At 40.9% G+C, this 11,956-nt stretch overlaps 1 protein-coding gene across 1 annotated transcript; it reads left to right on the top strand.

The window, feature by feature from the left end:
• The first annotated feature begins 694 nt into the window (after positions 1 to 694).
• Positions 695 to 7,258, top strand: LOC103175339 (protein delta homolog 1). The gene is made up of 6 exons (XM_007888338.2): positions 695 to 963; positions 1,396 to 1,513; positions 2,624 to 2,687; positions 3,121 to 3,251; positions 4,533 to 4,677; positions 5,891 to 7,258. The coding sequence occupies exons 1-6, from the start codon at positions 940 to 942 to the stop codon at positions 6,645 to 6,647; spliced, it is 1,239 nt and encodes a 412-aa protein (XP_007886529.2). The 5' UTR covers positions 695 to 939; the 3' UTR covers positions 6,648 to 7,258.
• Positions 7,259 to 11,956: the final 4,698 nt, after the last annotated feature.

The raw sequence follows: 11,956 nt of genomic DNA, 5'->3' as shown, positions 1-11,956 counted from the left end.
TCATCAAACACCTCTCTCACACACACACACACACAATTTTGAAGCTTTAGTTACATTTATTTGCTGTGTTGTCAAATCAGAGACAGATGAATCCAGAGACACAACACAGAATTTTGGGAGTGGAAGATTGTTGAAGCATATAACAGTCTATTTACTCCGCACATTTACATGAACATATTTGCACCATTTTATCGCGAATTGTGTTCTTGGTTGAAAGGCAAAAAAATATGTTGAAAAATCATGGAGGAGAGAGAGAGAGAGAGGGGGGAAAAAAAAATCTAAAAAAAATGTGCTGGGGCCATCGTTACTGAAGGTGATCAATAAAAGATGCAATTAAATTAAGCCATTAGCTCCATTGGAGTTCAATTAGGATTTAGTTATATTCCCCTGTGAGAGTTTTTGTATACATGTCATTGCAAAATACTAATACATGGGTCGCAATATACATTAATAGTCAGAGGAATAAATGCAATTGAAATTGCTACGAGGAATAGGAGGCTGTGTGTAAAAAAAAAGGGATCTGCTTTCTGGAAAGGCTTCAAGATGTTTCAAAGAGAAAAGTGCTGTGTGTATCGTGTAGACATCACGTAAAGACTTTGGATTCCTCTGATTCGATACCAAAGCCACACACGTTTTTTTTTTAAAAAATATACAAATAGGATAAAAAGGAGTGTCCCTGCAGGGAACTGCTGGAGTGGAGAGTTTTGTGGTGGTGGTGGTGGTGGTGATGGAGTGGGAGGATGCATCTCTGGGCAGAGCATTCATTGATCAGTAAGTCCAGCTCTGAGATGGTGAAGGGGAGTGAGTGCAGGTAGTCACTCAGTCAGTCACTCACTCACTCAGTCATCACTCACTCACTCACTCACTCACTGACTAACGACCAGAGCATTATAAAGAGATCGCATCCTCACCACCTGTACCTGTACCTGAGAGCAGGGGATGGGGAGAGCTGGAGAGCTGCAGGTAAACCCACGTTTTGCTGTGTGTGTGTGTGTGTGTTTTTTTTTAAAACTCACATCAAAGTTGACCAGGGATTTCACATCGCAAGTGCTTCCTGACCAGTTGGCAGAAACGAACGATGCAATAAAAAAAAATAAGGAGGTCGGTGGGTGGATGAACTGCCCAGGACTTGGGGGATAACTGCACAAGGCAATGTGCAATGAGATGAACAGTGAGTCGTGTTAGTTGCAATTGCCTTGAAAGGGAACAACCAAATAATTCGACATTGCCTTCTTGCAACCGATTGATCCACAGCAGCCTGTGTGGAAGGGGAATGGGGTTGCTGCTATGTGTGCATGTGTGCATTGCTGTGCATGTGCATGTATGTGTATGTGTGCTGTCCATGTATACCCTGAATGACGATGTTTAACCCCCTGTTATCTCCGCTCTGCTCAGGTGGCGAGGAGAGTGTGTGAGAGCAATCGTGTGTGGGCAGCAATGGCTCATCACTCCGCAGCCTCTGTGCTGGTGGTCAGTCTCCTGTTACCGCTGCTCACTGGTACCCGGACTCAGGGTAAGTGGGTGCGAGCCTGGGCTCACCATCCGGGGGGGGCGGGGGGGGGGGGGGGGGTGTATGAGTGTGTTTGTGTGTGGGTGGGGGGGGGGGGAGGGTGTTTATGTGGATGTGTGTGTAGGGTGTGGGAGGGGTGTGTTATGTGGTGTGTGTGTGTGGTGGGGGGGGGGGTGTTGGGAGTGTGTGTGTGTGTGGGGGGGGTTGGGAGGGTGTGTTGTGTTGTGGGGGGGGGTTGGGAGGGTGTGTGTGTGTTGTGGGGGGGGGGTTGGGAGGGTGTGTTTGTGTGTGTGTGGGGGGGGGGTTGGGAGGGTGTGTTTGTGTGTGTGTGGGGGGGGGGTTGGGAGGGTGTGTTTGTGTGTGTGTGGGGGGGGGGTTGGGAGGGTGTGTTTGTGTGTGTGTGGGGGGGGGTGTTGGGAGGGTGTGTGTGTGTGTGGTGTGGGGGGGGGTTGGGAGGGTGTGTATGTGTATGTGGGGGGGGGTGTGGGAGTTGGGAGGGTGTGTGTGTGTGTGGGGGGGGGGGGGGGGGGTGTGTATGTGGGGGGGGGGGGGGGGGGATGTGTGGGGGGGGGTGTTGGGAGTATGTGTACGTGGAGGGGTGTTGGAAGGGTGTGTGTGGTGTGGGGGGGGGGGGGGGGGGGGTGTATGTGTGTGTGTGTATGTGTGTGTGTGTGGGGGGGTTGGGGGGGGGGGTCAGATTTGGTAACTTCAAGAGCTTTGCATTGGACAAACCATTCGCTGAACTTGAAGTTTTCAGTGTTTGCACAGCAACAAAACCTACAGAATCGCTCCCCAACAAATTCCAGAAGAGAACGATTGATCCGAACCGATGGAAAGCAAACTCAAGATCAAGAAAGAAAGATCAAGATGAAGGTTCATACGTGGTTTGGGAAATGTTTGCAGCGTGTTGTCAGTGCAGATTAAATTGTCTCATTTGCCTCCATTTCTAACGAAATGGTCAATCCATCGTAGACAACAAAGGAAATAAAAGGATGAGATTGCCTGTGCACTACCAGACATCACAGCGAAAATATTTATAAAGGTGGAAGGAGAACAACAGTGGTCATTATTTCAAGCATTTGTTAATTTGTATTGTCTTTTCTGGATCTTTAGGGACTGAATGCAAACCCGACTGTCACCCACTGCATGGATTCTGCCAGGATACTGGGGAATGCAGGTATAAACTCAAGCATTGCATACCTTGCTCTGAGTACTCATCTCACTGGAAAACATATACTGAAGTTTATTCACCATGAAACACTTCTGCTTTAAACTTAGTGTTACAACACTGATGTGACAAGACTGCAAGATGTGCACACCCTTCCTGGAACCAAGAATAAACTGGTAGAAAAGGACACTATTGTGAAAAATAACTTTTTTTTAAAAAAAAAGATCCCAAGCATTGTAAACTAACACTACCAACCAGTTGCATTTATTCTTCACGCAGGATAGCACCTCAAAGCAATTGCATCAGTTCAATATCGTTATCCCTTTCGTGTCATTGAAGAACAGAGAGGGGTGGAGGTTTGAAGGTTGCCTCCTTAGCTAAGTCATCTGTATCGTGTTGGATTTTGTGTGGAATCCGATAACTAACTGGTTTGTTTTTCTAGGTGTCAGTCTGGCTGGCAGGGAGACTTGTGTGATCAGTGCACTCCCATTCCTGGCTGTTTACATGGGAGTTGCACAAAACCTTGGCAGTGCTGTTGTGAAGAGGGTTGGTCAGGCATCCTCTGCGACACAGGTCTGTTCAACCGTTTAGTGTCACACAAATACACAATGCAAAATTGGAAAACTCTTAAGCTATGCTACGAATAAAATAACGTTACAGCTAATTGGAATTCATTATGTACAACACAATATCATGATTCATATTTAATCAGATTGTAAGAGTTTGGAAATAATTTATAATTTATTTATTTAATTGATAGACTTGGCTAGAAGCTCACATTTTAGTGATTTGATATTATTTTGTTTTCTATGTATTATTCATGTACTGATATACCAAAGTTAGTACCTCAGTACCAGTTTGCAAGATTTTCTTTTTGTTGTTGTCTAATGCGCTAGATCATATTCATTTGGTCCTAATACAGTAATTGGTATTTGAAAACCTAATTTAAGAAGTAAGTAAAGCAAAATACATCTGAGATTATGTCGCCAAATGATATCATGCCACCAAATACTAATAAATGCATCTGAATTAAATTATCCTTTTCATCAGCGGTAGAAGAAAAATATGATACCCTTTTAATTGGCAGATAATCAGATGGCATTAATCTCTGTTGTCACTGAATGTCATTTGCATATATATTTCAACGCAAAATATCCACTGCAACAATTGCATTAGTGTGAATATATTAGCACAGGAAGCGGGATAAAATCCCCTGGGTGTTTTTTGGAATCATTGCAATGTTTTTATTTGTTGCTTAAAGAAGAAAAATGGTTTTGCTACAGGCTTTCCTAGAAGCTTACAAACATTAGACAATGTGATAGCAAATGTACATTAATCAGTGACTGGCAGTTAAGTGCAAGACAGCTACATAATGGAAGTAATCAAACACTGCCCTAAAATATGGTCATGTTCCTCAAAGCACTCACATTATCTCTTAGATCCAGAGGATTCGATGATGGTTCCATTTAATCAATATCGGTTTAATGTAATAGAATTATGTTGTTCGAAGTTCCACCGCCTTCTGAAAGATAAGATAGGCAAGATCATATTACATGTTAGAAATTCCCCCCTAAAAAAGTATTTTATTTTGAAATTATTTAATTTATATTTGAGTAAAGCAGTCACTCCTCCCCTTTAGCTACATAATATTGTGTGCCATCTCTATAATCTCAAGCATATTGAAATGCTGATACAAGGTAGGATGTGTGCATTTAAAATAATGCATTACTGTACTTGGGTGTTTTGTCTCTTACACAAAATCAATTGCATTAAATCAGCAGCAGCAAGTTAGTGTTTAATTTGTTTTTTTATATATGTGACTGTTAAATTAACTCTATGTTATCTTCTTTGCAGCTCCCCACACCTGTTCCTCAGAACACCCATGCGCTAACAATTCAACGTGTATAGAGAGTGAAGGAGGTGGCTACAGATGTATCTGTGGAGAGGAGTTTACAGGGAACCATTGCCAGCTCAGGAAAGGAAATTTCTGCATAAATGGGTAAAGGATGCATACTGTCAGGACCTGTGATGTACTCAATGTTGCATGGATATGATTGAAATCTCAATGCTATTTTAAAATAACATTAAATATGACCTGTAACAATCCTTAATAAATAATGATTTTAATCATAATATAATAACCCCACTACAGCATACATGGTTAAATTTCAGAAAACAATAGTGCCTGTACAACACATAGCACCAGAATTCCTTTAAGGCACATGATCTAAAATAATAACACAACAACAACAACAAGATTTCATTTATAGAGCGCCTTTCACGTCGGGAGGACGTCCCAAGGCGCTGGACAGTTGGGTCAGGACCCGAGCATTGGGGGGAAATGGTCAGGGTGAGGGGAGGGAAGGGAGGGAGCGAGGAGGGGGTAGAGAGTCGAGAGGGGAGCTGAAGGCTCGGTCAAAGAGAAAGGTCTTGAGACCGGCCTTGAAGGAGGAAAGGGAGGAGGCGGCGAAGGCACTGGGGGATGGAGTTCCAGAGCCTCGGGGCTGAGAGGCTGAAGGCCCGGCCACCGATGGTAGGGCGGTTGGGGCGGGGAATGTGGAGCAGACCGGAGCCAGAGGAACGGAGGGTATGGGCAGGTAAATAGGGGGATAGTAGGTCAGAGAGGATGAGGATCTTGAATAATAATAATAATTCTTGTGTTTGGTACAGTGCCTTCTCACATGTGAAGGAAGTCTCAAAGTGCTTCACAGGATTTACTGTGAAATGGGGTGACTGGTTATTTGTAGGCAAAGATGGCAGCACCGTTACACACAGTTTGTCCCACAAACAGCCAGGAAACAAATGATCAATTTTTATTTGGGAGATTGTTGACCAGGACACTGGGAGAAACTCCCCTTTTCAAATAGTGCCATGAGTCTTTAACATCCACCTGAACAGGCAGACATGACTTTAGTTTAAAGTCTCATACGAAGGATGGCATCTCCGATAATACATCCCCATTCCTCCCCGCCAGGACTTACTTCCACGTGAGTTCAAATGAGACTTATACCCACAAATTCTGACTGAGAGGCGAGAGCCAGGCTGACACAAAATAAACAATTGTGTATGTAGAGATACTAGCTCATGAATAAATAATAGTTCACAGACACTACAGTGATAAAGGATATATTTTTTTTCCAATAGGATGATTTTTTTTAACTGAAAGGTGACTGTACTATTTGCATAAACATAGTTATTTTATTTGGTTGCAGGTCACTGTGTCAGAATGGAGGAAGTTGCATAGATGGTAATGGATTTGGATCCCAGGCTTCCTGCCTGTGCTTGAAGGGTTTTACTGGGGTCTTGTGTGAGACCAAAATCAGTGACTGTGACTCTAATCCATGTGCAAACAATGGGACTTGCACAGACCTGGTTTCTGGCTACAGCTGCCTCTGTCCCCTTGGTTTTACTGGCGGATCTTGCGATTATCTAATCACATCCTGCCTTAGTCATCCATGCAAGAATGGAGGCACTTGCCATGATCTTCCTGAGGGGGGTTTTGATTGCGCATGCTTGCCTGGTTATGAAGCAGAAACCTGTCACGAGCATATCTCTTCTAAACATGATACAAAGCAAAACATATCCAAGCACGTGAGAGTAAGTTGGGTCAGACATGGCAAGCTTTTCAATCCACCGCTGCATGCCTTTCACAAGCCCACCCACCATCAAGGTAATGAGATGCTGAAGATCACCGTCAAAGAAACCATCCACACATCGAATTCCCTGCTCAACAGAAGTCAAGTCATCTGCTTTGTCATGCTTGGATTGCTGACTTGTCTCGTGATCCTGGGAACGACACTGATCATCTTTTTCTCCAAGTGTAAAATGTGGATGGCAAATGCTAAATATCGTCAATACCTACGGAAACAAAAAAATCACTTTCTCAACGACGAAGAGACTTCAGTCAAAATCATATTCCCGGACATGAGTAAATTGACAAACTACAGGAAAAGTTACATCTCGATGTGAATTTTTGTTTCTATCATTTGTTAAACTAAATGTCTATCTTTATTTGTATGCATCATTTTAGAAGTGTTTTTATAACGGCTTACACCAAATTCAAGCATTTTGTTGATGACTTGCTGTGTTGTCTAAATGTTTGAGGTTTATTATAAAATGTGTATCTATCTAAGTGAACGTTTCTTACTCAGCTCAAAATCCAACTCATGGGACATGTTAAGTAAGAGGAAGTTCAATGAGCAAAGATGAGACCTTGTAATTCCCAAAGTTATGTAGAAATGGATAATATTAATGCAAAGTATCCAAATAAATCAGAAGTTCCCTGGCATATTGTTTAAAGCACTTACCTTGCAAGCAAGAGGACCTGGGTTCGATTCCCGGGTGGAGTGAAAATGTTTACCTACCACTAAGCAGGAACCTGGTTGTTAGTCCATTAGCAGATTGCTAACCAGGGGATAATAATCCCTCAAAAAAACCTCATTTGGTCACTACTATTTGCATAAACATAGTTATTCTATTTGGTTGCAGGTCACTGTGTCAGAATGGAGGAAGTTGCATAGATGGTAATGGATTTGTGGGACACCTCTGTGTGTAATTGGTTGCCACTTTTTGCTCACAAAATACACAGTCAATTCACTTTACAGTATATTCTCTGAAGTACTTTGAGACGTCTCAATGATGTGATAAGGCGCTATATCAAATGCAAGGATTATTATAATAATTTTTATTATTAAATTATAATTTAATAGAAATGGCCTGGATATATTGCTCTATTAAAGAATTTGAAGTCATAATTTACACAACTTATTTGTTTAATTGTGTTAAAGAAAGAGGAAATGAACACTTACTGAGCAATTGGATTTTAGAAGATTTGTCTGCTTTTATTTTCTCGTGTATTTATATAACTGACGCTTTGCTTTATGTTTTGGCAGCATTGTAACATCATTTTGTAAAATATTTAATATATATAATTTTAAGAAGCATTTGAGCAAATAAATATTTATCATTGAGTGTCTTACAGCATGTTTATTTGATAAATCTTAAGAATTGAGTAAGATTGTTATGTAAACAATCCATTCACTGGCCAAGCTGCTTATTTAGTTTATTACTTAGTGCATCTGCAGTCAGTGGCAGAGTAACCTCTACAGTCACAGGCTTGAATCCCAAGTTATTTTGCGTAAGCAGCTACTGGACTAAGTGTCTTAAGTGAAATTAATTTTGTTTTGAGTTTGTGTGGCATTTACGGTGCAAAACATTCACTTAAGAATAGTAAGACAGCAGTATTTCTAACACATTTCAATTCTGAACATTAACATTGGCATTTATTTTAATGCTGGAACCGTGTTATATCGTGTAAGTATATGTAGATGGTAACAAATATTGTTATATTGTAGGCTTGTGGTATTTAGTATTTTTAAACCTGAACTGAATTCAGACCACAATTAATTAAACTTTCTTTACTTTTGGTAGGTATGATTAGTATAGAGTATTGTTCGCTTTATGGACAAGCCTTTGTATTGAGATCCGCTTGATTAGGCTAAACGTTTGTCAGAGAATACAGAAAAGATCATATTTGCTCACAGTAAAAAATACAAAATCCCTACATTATCAATAAATTGACTCAAAAAGAATCCTCTGTACCTTCCTATGAGTGTGAGTGGGTCCAGACCAGTATTTTAAGATATGCCAAGGCAGCAGGACACGTGAGCACAAGTTCAATGTTGTGAAGGGTAATTTTAGGACCGACATTAATAAGAATTTCTTTACACAGAGGGTAATCAGCAGCTGCAACAGATAAGCAAGAAGGGAGGTAGAAGCCAGGGCACTGGATTCATTCATCCAACTACCTCTTTTGCGATCTTATGAGTAGGATCTTTGTTATTTTCCTGCTGTGACAATAACCTTCAACCTGTTCTGTAAGTGGAATACTTACACCAAACCCAAGCAAAGATTTTTATCTCTTTTTGGTCAGCCGGGTGCTTGACATGTGCGGAAACCCATCACCAAAGCTAAGATCCACGTGACATTCCTATAATAATGCACTGTTTAAATCTCTGTGATTCACAGAGCAATTATGGGGTCTGGTGATTGAAAGAGCCTTTCAATAGCAGGCATATTATTTTAATGGAATATTTAAAATGTGTGCCTTAGACTTAAATTGGAATATACTGGGGATTAATGTATTTCTATCCAAGAAGCAGCCCCCACGTCTGCCTCACCTGAGATTACCCATCTCTGTCTACATCAGCTATCAAAGTTCAGAACCGCTTTACCCAGTCAACTGCTGTAGGAGTGGATGTACTATTCCATATGTATTTACACAGCATTTGAGATTTTGAAGCTTTCTCTCAGCATTGCGGCAATTACATATTAATAAACATATATAAATAATCTTCATACTTAACTTTGGTTCTCGTCAAACTTTAGAATATTTATCATTCTGTTTACGCATCAACTTAGTGAAAATAAATTGATTGGATGGCTTTCAATCGCAAACATGCATACTGAGCTAAACTATTTTGAGGAGATGAAGTCTAGGCGAAAGGATAACATAAGTTGAAGGCAAGATTAGCCCTTAGGGTGCTGGCCAGTTCAGGGAATTTCTTGCCTTTCTGGACCAGTCAATTTTGTTTTAAGTTTCACCTCATATCGTTCGACACTGAAACAAACATTAATATTACAATAATAAAGCACTGTGCAGATCTGGAGCTAATTACTTACTGAAATATTAACCTACATAGCTTGTCAATACAGATGCAACACCCAGGCAAGTCAGCTTTTCAGCAGCACAACAAGGGTAGTGTATAATTAGTTTATATATATGCAAGTCTGCTTTGTCACGGATGATTATTTTTACAAGATTGGAGCTCCCTGTAACCATGGTGATGTCTGGCACTAAGACTATCTTTAATTTGAAAAGTCTAGTGCATATCCTCTATTCCTTAGAAATAAATAAAAAAATTTCAGTGCGCCTCCTGTTATAGAGAGGTATGTGTGTGTGTGTGTGTGTGTGTGCGACTTCTTCAGCTTGATAACACTCCAAAACAAAGTAACACAAGAACTGCAAATAATAGATACATAACTCTGGCCTCTGAGTCAAACCCCACGTCAGGACTTTGAGCTCACAGTCTTGGCTGACACTCCAGTGCAGTGCTGGAGGGAGCTGCTGTACTTCCTGATGAGACATTAAACGCAGGTCCCGTCTGTCTGTTCAGGTGGGCGTTAAAGATCCCAGTGCACCATTCGAAAAGAGAAGGGAGTTTCTCCCAGTACCCCGACTTGCAATTCCCCCAAAATAAAACTCATGGTTGTTTGTGAGACATTAAAACTCTGTCGACATGATAAGGCACTGTGTCAAAACGACGGATTATTATTATTATCACTACTATTATATTAATGACATGCACACAAACTTCAAAAGTTAATGTGTATGCAAGTACCCCCATTAACCTGGGATCATTTCCGATATATTTTAAAACTGCCGGGAGATTAGTGCGCATGACAATGCATGAGTGGTTTTTAAATCCTAAGCACATGTTGTAACTACATTATACGCAAATGTCCCTTTTACCGAGCCAGCACCAGAAGAGGTCAGTACAGTACATAACTTTACGTAAGTCACATATGATACGACTTAGGCATGTTTGCATTATCAGATGCTTTGCATAAGTCACATTAAATGTTATGGTGCCAATCGACACGACTTATGTGAATTTTACTGTATACGACCACCCAGAGGTGAGTTGGTGTCACTTCAGAAGAACTGTACCAAATGGATCGGTTAGTACTGTAGTTTGACACTGAATTACATGTCCCACAGATTTTGCCATGAGATTTGTACTCCCTTACCATTGGCAGTGATGTTATGAAAGAAAAAAACAAGGAAAAGTGGTAAGTGGAGAAAACCTAGGGATTATTTATCCTTCACTGGGAAATTGCAAATGCAGAATTAGACGGTAATAATAATAATCCTTGCCTTTGGTATAGCGCCTTATCACGTCTTTGAAACGTCTCAAAGCGCTTCACAGAATATCCTGTAAAGTGAATTGACTATTTATTTTGTGGGCGAAACACGGCATATATCAAATGCAATGATTATTATTATTTTGCTAACATAACGTTCAAAACAATAATAAAGGCACGTTCTGCAAGGACAAACTGATGCCCTTTCCGCTGTGTTGAATGAGCTCATAAGCATAAGAAGCTGAGAGATCGTACATAGGAAAGCAATGAACATGAACATCTTAAAGACCACATTCAGTCCAGAGTGGAGACAGCCCCTATGTGTATTCGCTACAGAAATGGAATCAACTGTGGTTATAGGGACGTTTGCTTTGTACAACAAGCTCTTTGCATTGAGCGTAGGCTGACACCTGGTGACTGAACTACGGCATTGTTTTTTTTACACTGTTGCATTCGGATTCTAAAAGAACACAGAAAAAAGCATTGGTACTCAAAGAAAAGAATAAATGTATTCAGAGAAAGTAACTGCAAACTACAACAGCATCCGTCTTAAATTTCATTATTTACAATTCCATTTTTTTGTAAATAAGCAATCCTCTGGAACGCCACTCTGATGAATATTGCAAATTTGAATCAATGTGATCGATGGCTCAGTTGGTCAAAGCACTTTCCTATGTCGGATCTGAGCCCTACAGACCTGGAGCAGTCCCTAGTTGGCTGCTGAGTAGCTGATCTCAAACAGGTCAAGTGCCAAGGAGCGGAGCAGTCAACCGTGTTGAAATTCCTATTGTTTTGTCTCGAGGATCAATGCGGTTGCTCTCAGTTTTTCTGACTGCAATACAATTGACCTCAGTACCCTTGCAATATGGAGGAGAGAAAAAACAGGCCACTACTGACTGTTATCCACTAACCTGTGCGTGTGTTTGGATGTTAGATGAGGACTGTGACGTCTGTTTGCATTCAACAGCCCCCGTTAACAGTCTCGCTTTGAGACATCCTCCTGACATGAAAGGTGCTACATAAATGTAAATTGCTGCTGCTGTCTATTAACTTCAGTATGAATCAGTTTCCTTCAGAAGACCCTCAAAGCGGGTAATAAAATGGTAGCAAAATACGCATTGTCACAATACAGTATTAAATGTTCTGCATGAGGTAGGGGGTCAAAATAATATAAACACTGTTAGTTCCTCCTCAGGTTTCTACAGATGTAAAAGAGCTCATGTGCGGAAACCAGCAAGCACCTGCTAATAACATGTTATTATCATAACAGCTCAACACAGTAAATTGCAACTCAGGTTAAATGGTACGAATTTAAAGAGAACAAAAGGTGTTTGAATGGCTCTGACTCAAAGGGG

This window comes from Callorhinchus milii, unplaced genomic scaffold (assembly GCF_018977255.1).
Source record: "Callorhinchus milii isolate IMCB2004 unplaced genomic scaffold, IMCB_Cmil_1.0 Scaffold9, whole genome shotgun sequence".
NCBI lineage: Eukaryota > Metazoa > Chordata > Chondrichthyes > Chimaeriformes > Callorhinchidae > Callorhinchus > Callorhinchus milii.
The sequence above is the reverse complement of the archived record's forward strand: the minus strand, read 5'-3'. Positions and strand labels throughout refer to the sequence as shown.

Bases quoted from the DNA above. Each gene is read 5' to 3' on its own strand.
- LOC103175339 (XM_007888338.2), top strand. From the start codon at position 940: ATGGGGAGAGCTGGAGAGCTGCAG. The intron at 3,252-4,532 runs GTCTGTTCAACC...TCTTCTTTGCAG, and splicing joins AGGCATCCTCTGCGACACAG to CTCCCCACACCTGTTCCTCA. The intron at 4,678-5,890 runs GTAAAGGATGCA...ATTTGGTTGCAG, and splicing joins GGAAATTTCTGCATAAATGG to GTCACTGTGTCAGAATGGAG.